We start from the raw sequence: 23,992 nt of genomic DNA, 5'->3' as shown, positions 1-23,992 counted from the left end.
AAATTCATGATACAAAACCAGGACCCTTTTGCTCTTTGGGTTAAAAGAGGCAAATATCATTTAAGGAGTATTTAAAGTTTAGTTGATTATCGACCATAATTTGACAGGCTAAATGCGCATATTCAGTGGTTTGTCTATTTAGCGGTTGCATGGAGTGCATTTGTGTATGGAGGAGGTTAGTGGAAACGAATTGAAAAGCAACGAATAGAGATAATCTTAATGATAATCTATATTTGCACTGGCTTTTACCACACCCAAATAGACACATGACGTTCTCCAGGGAATGAAATTTATTTTCATGAATTGAACTGCTTTCAAAGCTTGAACAAATACATTATGCATTTGGATGGTGCAGAAACTTTTTGAATTGAGTTTTTTTACTTTTCTTCTGCATATACTATAAAAAGTATGACCAGGTGTAAAGTGTGCAGTTCACTTATTGTCTCGTTCACACCTTTCTCAACTTGATTTCCAGACGACGACCTTTAGTTGAAATATTCAGGAGTTTCTAAATGTGTCAGACAATCATTTGGCATGAATAACTTGGCATTTCATTGAGGTTTTACAAGTTCCGCTCTCATATTGCTCTGAACATTTCATTATCTCCAAACTAATCACCTGGCTTTTTAATGCCAATCTGGAGGGGTTTAGTTATAAGCTCAAAGCTCAGTTCCCTCAAAATTCCTGGCAACAGAAAGAATGGCAAAGAAATTTTGCACCTGGCAGTCGTGTTCATACACCCTCGCCCGTCAAAACTATTTACATGATTTCAGGTTGAAAATGAAACTTTATTTGTTTATTGCTGTGACCTTAGTTGTTTTATCGCAAATAATGAAACTTGACCAGACCAACTTCAAATCAAATTCACATAAATTTGATTATCGCTCGAGAGTTCCTTGCAGCAGATTTCAATTTTGACCAAGTGCACTCAATTGGCCAGATTTTTTGATTAATTTAGATACTAATTTTGGACAAGATGAATTGTTCTTTCATATCTAGAAGTCCGTTCCTAAGACAACGATTCAATTTTGCCAAGAGATAACATGTCAGTTTGTCGATAGTTAAGACTCGCTCTTGTTGAGCAAAATGGGAAAAAAGTAATCCTAAGTAGGGTAGTTTCACGTCGCATTATTGAAAGTTTACCCCTAGATGGTGCTCCAGCCAGGGCAAGTTTGCCAAAATAGAGCACATATAGTTTCAATTGATTTTTGATTATTTGATACTACTTCCTCAAATATCCTTTTCTCATTGGACTCTATCTATCATCTGATTTCAAATCAAATAGAGCCTAACCACGGTCTAATGGATGGAGCCGTATAGTTGTTCTGAGGCGAGTTTTTAAAACGCACATACCCCGTGAGTTAAGGCTTGGACGTTACCCAGAATGAGTATCTGCCCACCACTTTCGCCCGTGTATTTTTATACTGGTTAACGTCCAAGTCCCTAATTCAGAGGTACGAGCTTTCAAAAAACAGTCCTCTGGTTTGTTACAGAATGAAATAAAAAAAAACTGGGCCAAAATATTCAAAAATGCCTTTTTGGGCGCTACGTTGCTTTAGTATATATGTCTTATATTGTTAAAGATAACAGGACCAGTTATGATTGACTTTAAGATTACAGTTGGCTTTAAAGTTTATATTCAGTTAACGGTAAAGTAAGATTGTGAAGTGATCCCTCAGCCTTGGAAAAAGAAGGCAAAGCACCCGTAAGTTGGCCTCAAGATTGACCATAACAGGTTACCCAATATCAAGAGAGACTGTCAGAGTGCATTTCAAGAATCAAATGGGTGCCAAGTCTTACCGGCAACAGAAAAAGCCCCTTCTTCCCCCCTGAATGAAGACTGCGCGGGTTAGATTTGCCCAGGACAAGCTCTCATGGTCTGTTGATGATTGGAAAAGGGTTATGTGGTCTGATGAGAGTCTGTTCTATCTCTTCCACCCCCAAACTCTGCCTGTGATCACATATGGGCCCAAAATTCAACTGATATTCCTCCCAATCCAACTGTATTCACCCAAAGTCATGGTTTGGGGAATGTTTGGGCCCTGTGAACTCTCAGATATACACTTCGTGCCAGAAAATGAGTCTGTCAATGCTCTATACTATCAGGAGGAGATATTGACCAAATTTACACTCCCTGCCATGAAAAGAGACCGCTGCAGTGGCCCTTTAACAAGTAGAACATTGACCAAGGCAACTTCCGACCAAATTTTCATGCAGGATAGCGCTCCACCGCATACAGCAAAAACAATCACTGAAAGGTTTGAAAATAATTTTCAACGGTATTGGCGGAAAGAGGAATGGCCAGGTAATTTCCCGAACCTGAATCGCATTGAAAATTTGTNTAACAGGTTACCCAATATCAAGAGAGACTGTCAGAGTGCATTTCAAGAATCAAATGGGTGCCAAGTCTTACCGGCAACAGAAAAAGCCCCTTCTTACCCCCAGAATGAAGACTGCGCGGGTTAGATTTGCCCAGAACAAGCTCTCATGGTCTGTTGATGATTGGAAAAGGGTTATGTGGTCTGATGAGAGTCTGTTCTATCTCTTCCACCCCCAAACTCTGCCTATGATCGCATATGGGCCCAAAATTCAACTGATATTCCTCCCAATCCAACTGTAAAGCATTCACCCAAAGTCATGGTTTGGGGAATGTTTGGGCCCTGTGGACTCTCAAATATACACTTCGTGCCAGAAAATGAGTCTGTCAATGCTCTATACTATCAGGAGGAGATATTGACCAAATTTACACTCCCTGCCATGAAAAGAGACCGCCGCAGTGAGAAGAAGATTGACCAAGGCAACTTCCGACCAAATTTTCATGCAGGTTAGCGCTCCACCGCATGTAGCAAAAACAACACTGAATGGTTAAAAAATAATTTTCAACGGTATTGGCTGAAAGAGGAATGGCCAGGCAATTCCCCTAACCTGAATCCCATTGAAAATTTGTGGGCAATCCTGAAAAGGAGAGTGTCGGAAATGTCTCCTGCCTCAACAATGTCACAACTCAAAGCTCGATTACAAAAGGCATGGTCACTCATTGATGTCAATACCTTGAAAGGTGTGGTTGAATAGATGCCAAATAGAGTCAGAAAGATTGTGGCATTGAATGGAGAGCACATAGGATACTAGGTGAAATAAATTAATATCTTGGTACAAGATCAGTATTGGGTTTTACGCGGGGTCAGAACTTTCCTGTCACACTGTAGCTCGTTAAGAGTTTGATGTTCTCTAACAATCTCCAAATCTCCATTAGCTTCTTCTTCCAATTCACTCGTCTTTTTAACATCTGACAAACCTTCAAGTAATAGTTGCAATACCTAATAAGTAGTAGCATATCGGGAGAGTTTTTGCTTCAATTGTGATTTTTGTGTTTTTGTATGTTCACGCCCTAGCTTCGTTTGGCTGTACAGAAAAGGATATGACTCTATAAAAGAATTTGTTACTGTTTTCATTAAACTAATCCTGGGAAAGGTCATCTGTTCATATTGTATTCTTCTTCCATTGAAGTGCAACTTAAAGTGTAGCTGGTCATTGGTTAATTTTTTGCTCCTCCTCGCTAGTTAACGACCAAAAAATATGCATCAAGGGTCCATATTCAGCTTTGGAAAAGTTGCCTCCATACAGATATTCGAATATTTGTGACTAGATATTGCCAATGCATTGGCCGATATTATTGCAGTACTTCATTATCAACTTACAAATTCACATTTTATTATGATTGAAATAAGAATGCGTATCATATGCGCCAACATATTTACTTTGCTGTTTCCAATAAAAATGACGTACATAAAGATTTGCGTGAGAAATTGTTGAACTAACAAAAAAGAGAATGAGCAAAGAATACACCCAAGATGAATTTTGTTTGTTCTCTTCATGTTTATCTGAGCTTTAAGCAAAAGACCCAAAATATGATTTGACAGCGCCTCAATCCACGAGATCCAGATTCGAAAACAAATGTCAAACATGCAGGGTGTGTCATAATTGCAATAACTCAAATATATGCATCTAGCTTATTAACGACCTCAACTAGATCAATTAAAATTAACTCGTTCATACGTAGATATAAGCACAACATTCTCAAAAAGCAGAGAACATAAAAAAAAGATTGAAGAAGAATATATACATGAGCTTGTTTCATTTTATTGATCTACATAGTTGAATCGCTGACGAGCTAGATCTATGTATTTCAAGTATAAAACGCCTTATACAATTCAACTTTTATGTACGTGAAAGAAACGATCTTGGCTCCCATGTCAAACAATTATATATTATTTCACCAATAGTTGGGTCAATTCTCAGTTTGAGCATTACATGTTCCATGCGTGTGTTCTCATCAAGAAGAGTTGGTCCCTCTCGTTTTGGACAAAAAGTTCACAATCAATATTTGAAGACGATTCAAGTTTTGAGAAACGCCTACTCAGATTTTCCTTAGGTACGTGCAGGTCTATATTCCAGCAGATCAGGTTTAAAAAAAGCAATGGGTGGGGACGGCATCACGAATCACTTACCTTCCAATCGCCCTGAAGATTGAAGTGCCATTATGGACAACTGAATATTCAAGCACAGACGCCACCATTTATCTTCTTCTTCCTTTTGAGCTTTGCCAATCCTGATTAAAATCGCAGACGAAATTTGGGCATCGAGTAAACGGCATTATGTTGAAGTTTCTTTGTCTTTTTAGGCAAAAACAATGCAAGCGTTAATACTAATTTGAAGTGTTGCACATGGTGCTGAAACTTTCGATTTTGTCACTTGCTCTTGAGCGACAAGCGCCCGACCTTGATCCTTAACTTTTTGGATCCGGTCCGGTTTTAAGCTGGACTCGAACAATGATAAACAAGGCAATAGCACATCTTGGTTGGAATTGCTAGACTTTCAGTGTATGAAAGACAGGCCGCATTCTTGTGGAAGAAAGCACTCCTAAACAAGCAATGAATGCGTGCGTGTACTGTATGTATATCATCGGTTATTGGAGACAACTAATTCAGCATCTTCTCCATTTGCCCTGACTTGGCTGTCTGGTCAGCTTCATAATGTCCGGTATACGTGTGCTAGGAACTGTTTTCCTTGAAAGTTGACCACATGCACCAATATCTCCTTTCATCCAGAGTTTGTTTAGACACAAGGACATTGGACAAGCCAGCTTTCTGACAAGCGACGAATGGCGCATACATGCATGGCAAGTTTCGGCTCTGCAATCTCGAGTCAAACTTTATACATACATGTACAGAACCACGGACTTCTTGAGATATGGACTGCGAATAGAAGCAAAAAAAGATATCTCCAAAACCGTTCACTTTATTCTAAATAAGTACCTCATACGACCACAAGATCTTGTTAAATAGATGGACTTGGCCCAGTTGGATCCCAAAGCTATGTTTAGGGGACTCGGGAGATATGGCCAAAGTTATGTAGTAAACACCACATAAAGTTTGAATTTTCGGCCCGCTCTTGGTCAGCTACATAGGCTTTTGACAACCTAACTTTGAACGAACCATTTTACAGGTAAATAATATAAAGGTTATCTACCTTTATTTGACGAGATCTACGTTGCTTATTTTATTACTTTGATTCGAAAATTTGCTCAGAGTGGCAGGCTGATTTGGCAGGAAGCTCTTTTGCAGTCCATATTTCTAGAAATTCGTGCCAGACCATATGAAAGCGAAGGAATTAATAGCTACTCGAGTGCCTTTAAATAAAACCAAACAAGGCATAAAGAACAGTGGCGTCATTTCTAGATGTAAATTCACTAACGAGCTTTGAATTCCTATGAGGACACGATTAATGACTAGCTTCACAAACCAAATGTGTTGGTAGGGTCTGCAAGTAAGCGCAATGATTTAATGACCACTAAAATCATTTGGTCCGTGCAGCGATCATCATAACTACACTTGGCAAGGTTTGGAATTCTAAATGGTTTCTAATGTAATCTGAAGGAATGTAGACAAACAAAAACATAAGCACTTGCCTTGAGAATTTTCATAAAAACCGTCTGAAATCTAGGCCAAGAGTATCGTAGTAGAAATGATAATTGAAACCTAAATTGAATTATTCTTAATTTAATGTAGGCCCTGAAATTGCAGCTTTTGAAACCACAGTAAAGATTATTAGAATTGAACTTTAACAAAAAGCCCTCTGGCCTGCCCTGACCCTAGTTCAATCGAAATTTACAGTTGATTTGTTATCAAGGCTAGTATGAAGTTTCTTCTTTTTTTTCTCTCTGTGTCAACTAAATGTAATCTTATCAGAATGAAAAACGCATTTCTTTACAAAAAAATAGATGTACTTAGAATGCCGTTGACAAAGCTCATACTGACGATTTTATATATTCGATCGAAACTAGTTTGCAGTGACTTGTGCCAAACTCTTGCTCGGAAATCAACGAGATCTTTTCGTCTGCATTTTGAGATCGAGGGTATATATGTTAGTTTTTACATTAAAACACCTAATTGGGCTTATCTACCTCACTTTATTCAATTATGCTTCTATTCTGGCCTTAATGAGGCCAAACAATCCCACTACATTGGTATTCCAAGTGTTCTTCTAGTTAGCTCTCTTGTTGTAACGAACTATTTACTCCTACGCCTTCGAGTATCTTTTAGGGATTTCTCTCGTTGACGAACATCCAAAGCTCTTCTCGAATACTTGTTAATGACCTTCGTGATTTTGTAAAAGAGGTAACGTATTCACATGCTCATGATAGAAATGCTCAACAAGAATTTTCCTCCTTTCATCATTGAGATATCTCTAGAATTTAGGCATATTCTTTTTGTACTCTGTTAGATTGACGTTCCATTTTGGACCGAATTTCCTCTCTCACGTACTGAACGTACCGTTAAGAGTCCTTGGAGTTTCAAAGAACTTATCTGATCCTAATGAGCTTTGATTTATTCCCGAGGCGACTCTAGAATATGTCATGAGGTGAAAGAGATATTCGTTTAATGCAACTTTGCTCCTGGAACCTGTGTGTGAGATGAGAGGCTAAGGAGCTCTCGCGAGCACGTGAAGAATAATTAAAAGTAGGCTATCGCTGAAAGAAAGTCGCCGGAGAATTGTAATGGTACTCACTCGTAATCAATTTTACCGTCACTCTATAGTTCAGGCAGACGGTCGAGAAGGCAGTCTGAACAATGCAAAAGCCTTCTCGCTAGGTAGCATGGGTTCAAATCCCTTTTTGGGTAGTTAGCTTTTATTGGGTGGGGATAAAATTTCGAGTAATGGAGTTTAAAAGGCCACATAAAAAGGTTGCTGCGAAAGTAATGGACTTATTTCAATGTACAAGGTCGTTATCAATGAATAAATAGATTGGGCACAGAACCAATGATCTATTTGTTTTTGACTTAAGTTGCCTAATAATTGCTAATTTTTAGATCCAGCAACTTTTAAAGAAGAAGAAGAAGAGTGAAAGTAAAGACATGTAGGAGGATATCTAAGAACAGGATCGAGTTCATACTCATCACTCACTAGGAGCCACAAGTTGTTGCAAATTGAAGCTTCTGGCAATCCCACGATTTATCACCTGTTGCAAATCAATTGACATTCATGAATGATCAGATCCAAAATTTTCCTTGCTTATTCATGAAAAACAGGCAAAAAAGATAGTCTCGACTTCCCTGGTCCTTGCTTCAAAATCTGACTGGCTCGATGGCAAAAAGAGTACAAAAGATGTTACTGATTGATTACGAAATATTTAGCCATTACGTTTGTATGTGTCATTGCAAATGAAAAGTGCAAGTTAAAAACCTTTGGATGATCCCTCTTACGGTTGAAAGAAAACATCCTATGCAAAGAATGAATTGATAGTCTTGCTTGTATTTTTTCACATTTTATGAATCGAGGCATAATATGCGATCCAACTTTTATTGGGTAAATCCAGTATTTTTCACATAGAAATTAATTGGTACGCTTTTATTTTTTTTTCATTTTAACCGCTTTAGAACAGGTTGTCTTTAGCTGTATTTTTTCTAGATTGAATACACTTTGATCTTAAATATTAACTATATCTTTGTTTGTGGAAAAAGTGTTTGCTTTTTAAACATACAGTAAACTAAATAAGAGTTGGATAATGAAAGTCAAAAGCCACATTAACCAATCTGTGTCACTAGTTATATCGTGCATTTCATCATGACGAACGTAGGCAAATAACGTCTAGCTTCTGGAAATGCTTCCTCTAAAAATAAATGGACAGGGAAAAAGCAAAAAGGTCGCAAACAACTTTCAAACGAAACCCAATGATCAAACTATTTATCTTTCATGTCTAGACCCACAGACTTCTATTTTCATCTGGGTGCTGAATAGAACAAGTTGCAAAAGCGAAAGTTCTAAGATGATTGTGCAGATAAAGGAGCTCAAGTAGAGAATGGAAGATTGGCAGAGACGTTGGCCCACACTAGTAGCTGTCTTAGAGCTGGCGATTAATAGGCAGTGCCCTCATTTTGAATCATGATCGTTTCGTGGACACACAAAGGGGTGAATAGTGATCAAAATAGGCCCGAGCGATGCTACACAATTGACGCTTGTATCCTGCTATACTTTCTATGAACTGACATTGCGACATGTTGGGATTTGGGGCATGGCAATTGAACTTGAGTAGGGTTAAGATTATTTTGAATTAAGAATCATATGTCATCTAGAAACGACTTAATGTCAAGACTTCGATCAAGACGAAACTCCCACTCCGAGCAAAACGAGACAAAAGTGGAATGAATGCTATTAAGTCGATATTGATCTGCTGGGATCTTATGTAAAAACCTCATTATGAGCAAACAGGAGTATTTCTATTTAGGCATTGCTTCAGAGCCTCTCAGATCTTTGTGAGGACCATTTCTAACATCGGCACCGAAAATCGGGTCTCTCATAGTGGTTGTTGAATCTCTTGCTTGATGGGTTCATCAATGGGCTCTTGAAACCCCAAAATATCAGTTACCTTTCGAACCTTCTCTGAACTTTGTGCAGTTAACTAGGGGATCATTCTCAATGCTGTTTAGGGGCTATAACATTCCTTTGGCTTTGGGCATGTCCAATCTTGTTATCCTTGTATTGGATCACGCTTCATCTATCGTCGTTGAGAACTAGGACATTTTGCACATTCCCTTTTGCATCAAAACAATTGAACTAATTTTCGTCTGTTAGCAACAATCGAAGCTCAAGATGCACGTTGTCACCATGTGTCAATCAAAATGCAAAGCCCAAACGATTTTAATGATTTCTCGAAGTCCAGAAATCCAGCGATTGCGTATTTGGCTTACTCCTCACGAGATTTTGATATTAGTTTGCCACGACATGATCGTATTTTAACCATCACATGAGAAACAATTTGATTTACTTTTTCCTATTCGATTGTGATGAATCAATTAAAAATTGACTATCCGGTTTTATTCATTTCTTTCAGTACACTCTTGGCGCAGACATTCTTTCTGATGTCTTAAGCCTTCCAAGTATTATTGTCTCAACTCCTTGAAAACAATCCGTATAAGGTTTTTCTGGAACTGCGCTTATCTATATCCTCATTGCTAATTCTACGAATTCGTTGGTCAAGCTCTCTTCTCTGGTCAATTCGCAACCGGATGCTTGTCCATGTGAGTGCAACAACTCCGTTGTCACTCTCTGAGAGAAGAGAGTTTTTGTGCACAAGTTGAAAACAAACTCGCCCAGATCCTTCTTCTCATTGGGAACGGAAAAAGCTGCTCCTAGTGCCTGAGCTCAATTTACAAGCTCGGTCTTAAACAAGATGGAAAGGAAACTTCATTCAGACGAGTTCTTGCGAAAATGCATTTGGCTTGGTATCTTGGGTTCAAAGTACATCCTTTCTGTGGGGTCACACTTGTATTGAAAGAGTTTGGTAAACATTGGAACTGAATTAGATAGTCTTGACACGGGTTTTCTTCGGTCAACTACACGTCAATCACGTACTCTTCCCTTCTTTACTATTCGTTAAGCTCCCTTGATTTGTATTTCTTTGACGACGCGTCGTTTGGAAAAAAAGGTCTCCGCAGAATTTGTAAAAAAATGTCAAGCCCAAAATTATGATCAATTGGACATTTGCCAAATGAAATACGGATGTATGAAATTCATAGGACCACCCGTTACCACATGCATGGGGACAGTAACAAGTTAGACGGGGAGAGCATGTTTTTTATCCACCTCCACCCAAGCAAAAGGTTACATAATCTTGATCTTGACACTGCACGGCAGTGGATCATCTGTTTGCTCATGCTATTGAAGATATTTATGTATACACGTAAGTACCAATGCAAAAAGGGAAAAAGCAATACGACTCAGCAGCCTGTTTTTGTTCATGAGAGCGCGCTCAGGTTAAGAAACTACTTTGAGAAACTGGCTTTCAAAAAAGCAGGCTTTTGACGAAAGATCTGAACAATGAAGTTTCCTTTTGTTCGTTTTGAGCTCTTTCTCTTTTCAATATGTTGCTCGGCTATTTTTAAAGGCGCTCGAAGGTACTTAACACACTCATTGGGAATCTGCTGTTGAGTTTCTAAGACTGATTTGTACAAATGCTGAAAAACAGTTCGTGAATGACCTAAATGAAAGTCTTGAAATACCAACTCTAGCAATCTTGATAGATTACATATTTCATGAACAATTGTTATTGTTACCGCACAGATTATCAATCATGCTTTTCTGTAGCAACATCATCAATATATTCTGATTCGTTGATTTATCGTAACAGTCAGCTGACTTTGAAAGGAGTGTTTGTTGCTCACTTACTTGACCTCGGAAATCTGTAAAATTATTTTTGATCTTCCTCATAACCAATCGACTTGGCGGAACAATTTTCTCTGTTTTCTATTGGTTGCCTTTTGTGGTGTCGCTTAGTTATGAAGTCTGAAGGTATAATTTTCATGATCAAGTCATTCATAAAAGTGACTTCAAGCGCGAGCACATCAAATAGCAAGGACAAGTTTTATGGCTACAATTGCTTATTTGGACCCATATTTCGCAACAATCACAACAAAAGTCAGACAGTGATTACCGTGGTATTTTGCAAACTTTGCAAAATCGGATTAACTAGTTTGGGGTGATATAATATTGCATAATCATACCAGCACATCGTCATTCTTTTTCCTTATGTATGCTTCATCTTGACATTATTCTCGAACTTTTGAACTTGTTTTAATTGAATCGTCAGATTTTGAAACCTCTTGCAAGCATTGTCATTCCACTCTCATCAAGAAAGAGATTTTGAAACAGAGTCAGCTAAGATGAAGGAATTTCACCTTAAGGCAACCGTTCAATATCTTATCTTAAGATCTCTTTAAATGAGATCCAACCAAGTCCTCAGGAGTAAGAGTCATTACCTTTCCTGTGTTAATATACAGCTATATCAATATCACGTCTGAGAAGGAATACTTAGCTTATGAGAAAATAATAATTTCCATTTGCTTGTTAGTCCATTTTTACGCACGATCGAGTTGGTGAAATTGTGTGTTTTGCTTGCATTTTACATTTTAACCGAATTTGAAGAAACTGTTCTGACTCGAATCTTTTAGAAAAGACTCGTGCCGGACTCGAATTAAAAAAGTGTCCCTTTTTTAATGAGTTTCTTCAGAAAATGGTCCTTAAATGACCATGCAAGATGTGAGCCCTTGAAGGCGATTGCATTAGCCCCATTTAGTTTAACAAAATCAAAATAGGTTTGGGCAGGCTTGAGCTAAGCAAAGGACTCGAGTCTGAACTCGGCGAGTCCGGTGAAAAGTTGGAATAATAAGGGACTCGTAATCCTCATTACTACATTCGAAAAGGAATCATTAGTTTAAAAAGGAATAGTCTTTCCCTTTGTATGATAGTCAATTCTTGTATGGATTACTCAATTTTGATAGAGCATTGTGTTTGATGTCAATGTATATTGACAGTATATTTCAAGTCGTAGAAAGGTGTAACGTAACCTTCAAAAATGATTGAAGGCGCGATTGCAGGGTATGCTTTTTTGACGAATTCCAGTTTTACACCAGTCTTGGCCGGTCCGCTTAAAACCGCTAAAAGTAGATGTTCTTTTGTATCGATTATTATGTACTTCAGTGAGAAACCGAATGACTCCAAACTGATATGTTAAGACTTCTCAGTTTCATTTATATAACTTTGCCAAACTCGTTTACCAATACTGCTATGAATGTTTCTTTGCTACCTTGGGTTCTAATGGTTATCGGTATTTAATCCTGTACTAATTAACTAGCTGACCTGTCCAATACTTGGTATTCACTTGGATCCAACGGGATGTGTTCTTTCTTTTTTGGCTTCACGATTTCGGTCTTGGAAGTCCTGGTGAATTTATATTACCGTTGATCATCATAGCAACAATTATGAATTACCATTTGAGAGCTGATACAAACTTGTCCAATCTCTGCCAAAACGAGATAACTCTACCAAAAAATGGTTAGTCCTTGCCATTCCTGTAAATCTTGTACCGTATGACAATTTCATTTTGCTTTTAAGAGGAAGACGAGTCATTGTCAACGAATATCCTCTTCCCGAGCCTTGATTGGTTTTACGATACGTTGTTAATGAAGAGTCTTGGGTTCATCAAGTTATGATAGTCAAACGCTTGAGGCTTTAGACGGGGGAAGACGAACTGGCTTCCCTTTTATCATTGAGGTGCTCCAGCAAAAAAACATGCTTACGTAGGTGCTGCCTGATTAGATTGTCAGACCCCATAGTATGTATAGCTGATTGTATTAGAATTGTTATTTGGTTCCCAAATTTAGAAGACGAAAGACGGGACTACAGGGTTGGCCACGTGAAGTACGGGAAAACCCTCGGAATGAGATGACTCTCAGATGCAACACTGGAACCATTAACGAAAGCTTTGATTGTTTTTTCAAACCGATTTTCAAACCGCAAAATGACGGTCGTTGATGGCACATGTTTGTTTCGTCATGATTGACTATGAATACGGTTGGTCATATTCCTCAGTCATTTGGTGATCTGAACCCGGCTGTCGCTTGATTTTGTATCGGGTGAAATTTAATCGTCACACCATCTTTGGGGGAGTCTGACGCTAATGGGCGAGTTGCTTGTTGAGTTTGGAGAGGGAGGGGATAACCCTGATAATCATCGTTTGAAAACTTGCATGCAAAGTTGAGTTAGAGGTAGTGAGCCGATCCATGAAATAACTGGTAATCAATTGTGGTGGAGCAAAATTCAAAGCAGTCCAAGAAAAACAGTGTATAAGATCCTTTGTTCTTCGTGGTTTGATTCATTTGGGAGTCATCTCCCGAGTTGAGTCGTGTATTATGATTCTTTTAACGATCACGTTGTTTCGACAGTGGTAACCCCGCCATTGAGATCTCATTGGAATCTTAGAAACTGACCTCAGGCTTGAATAAGAATTTGGCTGCTCCACGACAGATTAAAGGTTTCCAGCTAATGGATTTTTTTCGCTTTCACCGCTAAAACAAGGTTGTTTTTGCTTATAATCAGGCAACTGCTTCGTTTTCATGCCGAAATATTTTAGGAATACTAAAAGGGTGTTCGCTAAAAAAGGCATGAGGAAGAAAAACAGGTCCCCGAAAACTTGAAGCTCATTCTGAAAATGCTTTATGGTTGTGGTTGACGAAATAAGCCAAGGACCTACAGTAAATCCAGGTCAGTCAAAGAGAAATCCAAACGGGTTCACAATGGAACTCGCTAACCTAGGACCATATCTTTACATCAGACCACTGGTCAAGTGATGATGGGTGTTTGTGCCATACGATCTACAAGAAAAGTAAATTTTTATCTTTTCATCATCCAATCTCGAACTTTGTTTATAAAACTGTGTGGCACTTGTTCTTGAGTTATAGTTCATTTTTTTCACTCAAATCGTTTGATCAATGTAATGAAGAAAACTCTTGTATTTTCACAAAACTATTCGCTTAGTAATTGATTGTCACTTCAAAATGGTAAACCTATGTATCCGTTTCAACCCTCAATACCTTGTGGCTTAGTAAAACAATGTCACCCATTTATTCCTTATGATTATCCACTCTCACCTCAAGGAAAATGGTCGTCATAATGAAAGGAGTTTTGCTCTCTCTGAAAACAAGATGATGCAGTTCGAAACACGATAGGCACCCGCGAAAGAACTTGTGAAGTACGACAAAAATTGAGTCAATATCCAGTTTATTGGCCAAATATTACCCTATGTCCTGTTGCCGTAGCTAGTCAGACATGCTCGTGTCAATGCCCAGAATATTTGGACGAGCCTAGCCAACAGTGGTCGGTTTCTTTCTGGTTGTTGCAGCTCTCGCTTCAGATACAAGTCAAAATGGGACCATTAGAAAACCAGTTGTTGGGGCTTTGGTTCAGATATCTCTCATCCTACCTTAACAATCTGTGTATGCCGTAAATTGCTGAGTCTTCATTCGTTCAAGAGCCCTGTATGGCTGTACTGTACTCTGTGTTCCCTAGCTGCGCAATGCTGCATACTGCTCAGGACTAGTAACTGGGGCGTTGAGCAGGCTTTTCTATTTCAGAGATGACAAAGCAAGAAGGCTGCTCTGCACTCTGCAGACGGGATTGCACTGCTTTGTGAGTACTCTCATTCTCTCCGCAAAATGCAGTTTGTACGATGAAACAGAATCACGATTGGGGGAGGGTGGCAATGCAATGGTTTTCGTTATTGAACATGTATGGTTTTGGCTTGTCTAACTTTCAATCGTTGTGCAGAAGTCCATTACTCCCTCGGTACGGAACTTCAAGGTGATGTTGGAGGATAATTTGTTGGATGTCATGCTGAACGAGACTTTCTGCTTACGTATGCGCATAGACTGGTCACAGTGGCGGTAGTTGCGAGTCACTGATACTTGGCATTGGAAACCCTAGAAATATTCCTGTGCTTGTACTGAATGCACGTATGTACTGAATACGGTATCGTTTCCCAAACAATGGAAGATATAAAATGTGCGAAAGTAGCGTAGATATGTCATACTTGAGAAAAGGAAATACTTACTAACATAATCTACTTATTAAAAAACCATCCGCATTTGTGTCCACCCACGTGTGTGTACTGTACATTATCCTCAAGGTTAGTCTCGGCCCACCATCTTTTCAAGGACAAACTTACATTTTTGTAGACTGGTCACAGACAAATGCATCCAATTAGGAACTCTAGATCTTTGATTTTGGGCAAGCCTTAATCTATCACGCCAAATGAAATACCTAGAGTGTCTCGCACAACAAATTCAACAAGCTTGACTAAAGTCGAATCGTGGTAAAATCGGCTCTACTGAATATCGACAGTTAATTGATTTGTATTGCACGCATCTACTCCACATGGGTATCAGGGATGGAACCTCAGAGATGTAGTATCAATAAAGAATAAAACAGCTAAAGCACCTTTAATGAAACTATATGCATAACTGTGTATTTTGTTTTTTGATTATGAGACACAGGAGGAAAACGTGAACTGAACAAGAATCAATGATGCTAATAGAGATATCATCAATCTAAACAAAACATATCTTTTTCATAAAATACAAAGATTTCTTCTTTGGATTTTCTTCAAACTCTGGATTTGGGGGAATCATAGTATAGCCGAGGGTTATGCTTGCAACTACCGATTGGTCGGTCGTTAGCTCCGTTGGTACTTGCGTTTGTTGATCACAGCGTGTTTTTTCCTCAAGAGGATTATAACCAATTTGTTTTATCGAACTGCGTAAATTTATCTATTAGAGCGAGCAGCTTTTCAATTTCCTGCGAACCATTGCACAATTGAGTGGTTCAACACACCTTCAAAAAGACAGTATCAACACAGATGGAACATCACAAACGAGTCCGGAGAGGTCACCATATAGACAAGAAATGAATCCTGGGAGCATTGATTTCGTTCACCGACACAACCAAGAGAAAGAGGAGGAGAAGGGGAAGAGGAAACGGGACAGAGAAGGACAAAGAACAAATGGTGACAGTTTCTATCGATATTGGGATTGCGAGAGATAGTGCGGTTGTAATTTTAGTTGTACTAAGATAAGAAGCCAGACTTCATTTAGTTCTAATAGAGGAGGGGTCAAGTCTTGAAATACCAGTTCTCGTGGGCTAATGATAGTTCTTGTAATAATGATAAAAATTTGTCCATTTATATATGAGGTATATCTGCTGTGGTGCTCAATGCCTTGAGTGAATTGCATTGATATGAAGTCGAGAAATGAGAGGGACCAAAGGGTCATGCCGTTCATACAGTACGTACGTTGGTAGAGATTGAAAGAAGTGTGACTGGGCAGGGGCGTGTACACGTAGATGGGGCTGGGTGACGAAGAAGTATTCAATAGATGTATGTAGGTTGGGAAGAGCACGGCTTACACCAAGAGTGACATGAAAGCAAGCTAAGATGATGGTTCAAAAGGTGGACAAACAAGTTTTCGATTCAGGTCAAGCTTGGACCCGAATTAGTCGACGGTGGAGAGTTAAACTTGTTTGTAAATGCTAGCCAGGTGAGCAGAGGTGGAAGTCGTCTAACGACAGTCAATCCCTGACATTTGATTCGATGTTTTCTTGCCTTAATCCATCACATTTCCATTTGGTCTTGAGCTAATAGCACTGCTTCACATATCTTCACTGAACGAACACATTGAACATCAACACATTCCTGCCTTGGTCCGAATGGGCTTCTTTCTCAAATAGAAGAGGGATGGATGATGGATGTTTATTAACGTGTTTCACTCCTTGGACCACAAGCACAGATGGCCCTTGCATAGATCATGGAGGTCACAATTATTGAGTTCCACCTCTGAGGTCCGCCAGTTCACTGCCAGCTCTCCAAACCGGTAGACCAATCTCTTTTCTTTCACCATGGCCAGATGGCCTTTTCTTCCCTGTTTCTCACTGCCGTAATGGTAACGCATGGCCCTGCTCATTTTCTCGTAATTCATTTCTTCACTCCGGTTGGACTTCATCTTGCCCCAGGTACTCGCGAACTCTTGCGTGTTATTGACCTTGAACACGCCCGACGTGTCATTGACCCAACTGATTGTCCGTGGATTGTAGGCCTTGTTATGGAGCATATTTCGGATAAACACATAAAGAGGAGGTAGAGGGATTTTGGGCGCGTGCTTCCTCGGTCGGCCTCGTTTCCCTTTGATGCTAGGATCGGGAAGACCACTGGACTGAGGGGATTGTTCGCTCGGCGAAGGATACGGATCCAGGTCGTCGAATCGAGATTTTTGGGATGCAACCGACGCCCTGGGACGGCCGACTTTAGGAGGAGGATAGACGTTGTTGGTCCCTGTATCTGATTCATCGTCGTCTCGACCATCATCAAAAGGCAAAGGATAGTGACTGGGCTCTAAATTTCTATTTTGGAATGGAGGGGATTCGGGATGGGGTCGATCCTCAGGACTAGGGGGTGACAAGGGCGAAGTGTCCTTCTCCACTTTAATTAAGTGGTGAAACCGGGGTTTCGCGTCCGTTTCTGATATGTAGTTATAATTCTGAGACGACCGCTCGATGGCTTGAATGCGGCCATCCAAGTCAAAATCATGTGGAGCTGGGAAAGACGTTTGCGTCCTTGAGGCTGAGGCTCCCCCTAGACCCGAAGACGAATGGGACCTTCTGGCGATAAAAGTGGCATGTTGGGCTTCCTGCGCTTGTTGCGCTTGTTGTGCTTGCTGTGCTTGTTGTGCTTGTTGAGCTTGTTGAGCCTGTCTCTTTGACATAACAATGCTAAGGAAAGCGTTCCGTGACGACCTCTTCTCCATTAAAAATGGCTCAGAGTTTTCTCGCCGAAGAGGCCCATTGGGATAAAAAGAAGGATACGCCCTTCGAGGATTGTCCTGGCTTTGCTGCCATCGCTCTAGCCTCACTTTTTGCACTGGGTACTCGGCTTGTGGACCGCGTTGGTAATGATGACTGGGAACGCGGGCCATCCCATTTTGGGTGGAATGAAAATCCTCGGTCTGGAGATTTGGAGGTGAACGTGGCTCGTGCTTGATCCGGAAGCTCCTCAAGTCCGAATGGCATTTATTAGAGTCTGGTTCCCTAGAATTATTGAGCAATTGTGGGGGAGAATAGGGAGAAAAGTTATGTGCAGATGTCCGTTGAGCAAGGGATATCTTTCGAGGTTGCATGGATGACTCTGGACTAGGAGGAATGTTGGTCCCAATGCCTGGGGATTGGTCCTCGGGCGATGGGACACAGGGCAATCGTGGATCAGGTGACTGCAGATGCTCTGCTAGGTATTGAGGGGGCGTAATTGGTCCTAAGTTTCCTACTTCGCGACGTGACCAATATCTTTGATCGTTCGGATTAGAGAACTGTGCATGCTGAGGAATACTGTTCAGGTAACCTTGTGGGGAGCGATCGACTCTTGGTTGTGAATAGTGCCTAAATGAAGCTCCCTGACTGTCTTGGAGTATATCCATTCGCTGTGGCTGTTGACCTGTGTTGGAGAGAGAAGGAGGAGGCCACGTGCTACCCGTAGAATACATCTGAGATCGATAGGATGGCATTGCCATGGCCCTCCCTCTCGTTACACATGGCTCTGTTGGAGAAGAGTCGTCCCACTCCTGTTTGATTCTGGGCGGAGTGAAGCGCTGTCTCTGCTCAAAATTATACGGCGACGTCCGAGGGTCTTCTCGTCGATGAGGTAACGAGGTGGAGACCGGGCCTGCCGCAGATCGGAGAAACTCCGGGGGATCTGACAAAACATTCTTCTCGTCAAACAAAGTGATCGACTCGTTGACTCGGTTGATCCGCAGATCCAAAGCCTCCACCGGGTCGCTATTGTCCCCGATTGGATCGGGAGCATTTCCTGGATGATAATGGTGTTGGTGTTGGTGGGGATGGTCATCCGCCGCCGTGGAGGAGGAGGAAGTCGCCGTAGATTCTGGGGAACCCTCCTCACCATGTTTTTGGAAGAACTGATTCGCATCTTGCAACGCACGTTTCCGAAAATGGAACATAGTTAGAACAAGCAATCACTTTTTCCTTGCTTTAGTGATGAGGCAGCTAGCACAATCAACGGCTAGCCTGCTCATGGCTCATTTATGAATGTATGTATCAATCACTTGCACTACACCAACACTGGTCAAGATAGATGTTGTTGTCTCTTGAGCGAATTCGGTTGCTTAGCAAAAGCACCACTTTCAATGCTTCCTACCTATTGATCAACCGACCAACCAACCAAACAACCATCCATCCACCCATCCACCAACGTGGTTTTGAACACCCGTTTTCACTGATCGAATGCTAATTGTGAGACCTCGGTTTCTTGCAGCCTTCCACGAAGCTCGAAGCTAGTCATACTCAAGCAAATAGTCTGTTCTCTGCCTATCATGGCACACTAGAGAGTGATGGCCGATCTACGTTCTTCCTCCAACTTCTCTCTGTACAGACACTCATTCACTCACCCGCTAGTTCGTTGGAACGAACGGACGAAGGACCGAAGGAACGGCTACTTAGTCGCATGTACTACAGAATCAAGTCGTCGTGGAGAGGTAAATGCAAGCAATCCTGGCAATGTTGGCAAGATAGACGCCCGCAGAAGCTGCTCTTCTCTTACTCTACTCTCGTCGGTCTGCAGCGAGAAATGAGCAGCGGACTTGTCCGTACTCAGTAGTCAGTACAACTGCGATAGTAGATAAAAGCTGCCACGAGTTGGCGAGGAGGCCCAAGCCTCATAGGCCAGGAGGACGGACGAGAGCGTGGTGGAGGAAGGGAACTTGCACGAGGAAGTCTCTATTGCCTTCAAAGCTTCCTTAGGCCTGCGAGGTCCATTTTCCTCTTGCGACCTCAAGTACGATCCCGTCCTCCGCACACCGCACGCACCACCGAGGCAAGTGCACTTGACTGCTTACTCGATACATCGTCCAGGGTGGAGGCATGGACTCCAGAGATGAGACGCATTGAGAGGGTGAGAATAGGCATGGTGGCGTGGACGAGAGTGGGTGAGAAGTGGCATAAACAGAGTCTAGCGAGGCGAACGACGGAAAAATGTGGGTACTGGCCCTGACGATTCCATGTCCATGCCTGTCCTACTACAATGAGACATACGAACGAACGAATGAACGCATGCATGCTCATCACCACCACAACGGCCGCCACCACGTCATGTGTGGAACGAGGTATGTGTATATGAATTGCTCGACAATATCTTCGTAACGATGGCGAGGGAGTTGCGCCTTCTCCCTCTCCCCACTATGCAGTGGCAAGTTGCAACCCAAAGAGGCGGATCTAGTAAGCTCTCGGCGAGAACTACGTCATTCGCATGGTGGTCTGACACCTCGAGGACCGTCTCGTCCGTCAGGGACACCAAGTGATAAACACCACGTACCTACAAACAGACACACTACTCACTGCCTCTACATGCGCATGTTCATCCATACGATTTACAATCCGTACGATCTTCGCCTTTAGTCGATATCGGGCTTACAAAGACGTGGCCGTCCAGCATGGCAACATCGAAAAGAACACGGCAAGGCCAGTCTCAAAAGTGTGTTCCAAAAAGGTGTCGTCTGTCAAAAATATGTATGTCTTGGCGGTCTTGACCAATTCGATGGCTAGCATGTTCATCGATTTTCTAGGGCTCTCTTATGTACTATTCCCAGTATTTGAAATTAATATCTCGATTCTTGCCCATGATAACGGCTATGTTCGTGGCCACCTACAGTATGGATGAGTATGTGGCCGTAATAGCATTACTCTTTGGAGGGAATTTGTGTGGTTTTCCTTTCGTGACGGAAATCGAATGAGACTCCGGATTGAGGACCCATCCCTAATGATGGCTCTGAAAATGGGAGCTTGTTTTGCCCCCCTTCTTGACTCGAGCTCTTGAGATTCGTTGCACACTTTATACCCTGTTACGTCATTGAATCGCTTTAAGCTTGAGGCATCAACGAATATGCTCTCCGAACAAGACACAAGTATCTACAGCGTTCACTCGTATTAATCCCATGATGCACATTTTATCCTCTTCTTTGCATATAACCTTATCAATCACCATCACAAAAACACGGTTCTTAACCTAGATCATGACTTAGGTCATTATCTTCTTGCAAAGTGACGGCTTAGTCGAATCGGAATTTTGCGCAGTGATCTCTAAGCCTGTCGTATAGTATGTTGTACGTAAGTCATGAGACGCTTTACTTTTGCCTTTCAGAAATAATTGTTCAGAGGTGTTTGCTGTCGCAAATTGAACTGTGAAGTCGAACATGATTTCACAAAAGAGTGAAAGAGATTCGATGTCTTTTAAGCGTATGTTCGAAAGTAACCCCCCCTCTCAATCAAATTGTTGGTTGGATTCGAAAGAAACATGTTGTACGTTACCTTGACGAGATACTTATTTGATAAATAGCCACCATTACAGTTTGATGTCTGAGTGTCAGGGGGCATTGCCTCTAAATGAACAATTTCCTCTTCAATGAAAGGCAACGACCAAAATGACAGACTACAGTTTTTAATTTACTTTTGTGAACGAAAAGCAGGAGTTGACCATGTCGTTTGACAATAGGATTCAGTACGATTGAAACCTTAAATATGATTTGGATGAAGGGGAGCAATGCTGAACTATGTTCGTCCCCAACCGTCGGCGATCGATCCGCTTATCAATGTATTGTGTTAACAACTGATCTATTACTCAACTGCAAATCAGATTGGGATTTGGCTGACTTGTCCTTCAAAATTGATAATGTTACAAGTTACCAGGATCATGCTGGACATCTCACAGTTGAGACGGCTCTGATCAAGTTTGGCGCACAAATCCGGATTATTTCGACTCAAAAATGTCTTTGTGACGAGAATCGTGCATTTCACACGCCTCAGATTGTGTCGCTTTCAGCCCTTTTCTCCTGGATATTCGGTGCTAACTTAAGGCTAAGATTGAAGGTATTGTTCTTAAACTGTAGTTTTAATAAAGAGTTTGAAGTTTATCATTAAAACAATATACATATATCACTGATGAAGGAAACCATTTCGGTAAGGTCAATTTTTTTTCAAGATTTCGTTTACAGAGATAACCGAATACGAATATTGTGTTCAAAACATAATTGCCACGATTGCAAACATTAGACAATGGTAAATGGTCAAATAGTGAGATATTTGAGATATTAAAATAAAAAAAAACATGTGTTTTGGTTAGAGCTATAGAGATATCCACTCTGGCGTTTGAACGCAAATAAAACTTGTCTCAGGTTTCCCGAGGTCTTCTAAAATTGTCTTTTACAACCAAGAGACAAAATTAACCAAGGGGAAACGACGCACAACTCAGACTCAGCAAGATTTCTTTGGAATTAGAAAATGGATGAGATCTTAAACCAATCAAGCTCATGTTGGCGGTGACTTTGTTCTCGTTCGAGTGACTTTCAAGCCAGATCCAAATGGATGATCAAGCAAAGAATCATGCCATGTTTGACATGAAAGATATAATCGCGCGCGCTTCACATCTCTTTAAGTCTTAACGCCAAATGGGTTGTCCTAGGAATAGAAGAGAATAACCAAAATAGTCTACGTTCCGAACGATCCACCCAAAACCGAAGTCTACGTACAAGAATCGAATGAAACGCGCGCCAGCTAATGGTTTCCAAGTTTGTTGGCAGGATAACTTGTTTCCAGACTTCCATAAGAGTTCGTAGACGACAACATTATTTACCTGTGAGGACTCGAGCAATCTGCAATATGTGAACGGTGGGAACTGGGATGGTATCTGATGGAAAGAATAAGCCGGATTGGGCATTCTGGTACGTGTGCCTAAGATTGCGACAGAACATGTTTGATTTGTCCAAGTTCTACATTTGTTGATAGGTTGATCATGTACGTACGAATTCTACTTGTTGTACAACTGCATTCAGTGCACCACGCGTGCGTTCATCTGCTACATTCAAGATCATCTGAAAGGTTTTTTTGTTCATTTATCCTTATTTTGAGGGGCCATTTAATGATGGCTGGGGCTTATGCGAACGTTTTTTTTACCTTTGTTTCATGCCCAAAACATACAATTCGTTTACATTTGGCCAAAATGATTGGTGGAACATGGAGACCTTGACATTTGCCTCTAGCTTACATTGATTGATCAAGTATGTGATTAAATATGTCTTGTTGGTTCCCAATCTCTCCCCTGAGGCTTTGCGATTAACTTCTAACAACTTCCAAATCTTCATCAGCAACCATAGTGTTCAAGTATTACACAGGAAGAATAAAAATCCTCCATTATAGTACAGCATGTAAGGCAGGCGTTAGCTCACGTCACAAGTTAACACCATTCAAAATCTGATATTCAGATCAGCCTGCTTTGTTTGGATATCATTGAACCAATGAATATTCGGTGTCAAGAACATTTTGGATTGGGTTCTTATCTTTGGCTGCCTAATGATGGAAGTGTGACATGAAACGTGGCCGTGGAAATAACAAGGCTTTTGTATGAAGAGCCATTAGATTCTTAGGAGCCACACTTGCTTGGGTCGTTTAGAAGTTTTAGGTTGCTTTGGTCCAAGGTATTGTTGTGTTCCATTTTTGCGCCCAATAAGTTGTGATAACATGACTAGCCGCTTTTTCATGTTAATGGGAGAAAATTGTCACTTGATTCAAGTTGACAACCCACGCCTATGAATGGGTTCGTCGGTGCTTAAATATATCTTTGAAAAGTTGCAAATCGTAATGCGAAGAATGTCTCAAAATTGTCGCTCTGAGTTTTAAAAGAGGTAAACAGACGCTGCCTTGGAGCATTTTCAATTGATTCCTCACCAATAAATCATGCATCCTTGGGATTGTCAATGTTAAGTCGAACAACACAAGCCTTAATAAGTTCAAAATTTGATGGCAAATTTCTCCAAGCGACTCCTCTAAAGGGATAATTACCGTAAGAACAAATTTTCAGCCAGTTTGCAATATACACTATATCTTTTGTAGAGTGACTTCCAACGTCATTTATGTCAGGCGACTCCGGCTAAGAAGGCAATGCAACTCATGTCAAATTACTGAACACCTTTTTCTGACATGCCATGACAAAAAAATATTGATTAGCCCATTGTGTTGTTGAGAAAACTAGTTTTATACGCAATAGTTTGAAAGA

General features: G+C 40.8%; 1 protein-coding gene and 1 long non-coding RNA gene across 3 annotated transcripts in view; one reads left to right on the top strand and one right to left on the bottom strand.

Annotated features, from left to right (window-relative positions):
• Positions 1 to 23,992, top strand: part of LOC131877310 (uncharacterized) — a 31,261-nt gene that overhangs the window by 2,741 nt on the left and 4,528 nt on the right. The gene's annotated exons all lie outside the window — the stretch shown is intronic.
• LOC131877292 (uncharacterized) lies at positions 15,343 to 19,338 on the bottom strand. The gene has a single exon (XM_059222904.1). The coding sequence runs from the start codon at positions 18,888 to 18,890 to the stop codon at positions 16,650 to 16,652; it is 2,241 nt and encodes a 746-aa protein (XP_059078887.1). The 5' UTR covers positions 18,891 to 19,338; the 3' UTR covers positions 15,343 to 16,649.

The sequence above is a fragment of the Tigriopus californicus genome, chromosome 1 (assembly GCF_007210705.1).
Source record: "Tigriopus californicus strain San Diego chromosome 1, Tcal_SD_v2.1, whole genome shotgun sequence".
Lineage (NCBI taxonomy): Eukaryota > Metazoa > Arthropoda > Copepoda > Harpacticoida > Harpacticidae > Tigriopus > Tigriopus californicus.
The sequence above is the reverse complement of the archived record's forward strand: the minus strand, read 5'-3'. Positions and strand labels throughout refer to the sequence as shown.

Excerpts from the sequence above, each read along its gene's own strand:
- LOC131877292 (XM_059222904.1), bottom strand. The coding sequence starts at position 18,890 with ATGTTCCATTTTCGGAAACGTGCGTTGCAAGATGCGAATCAGTTCTTC.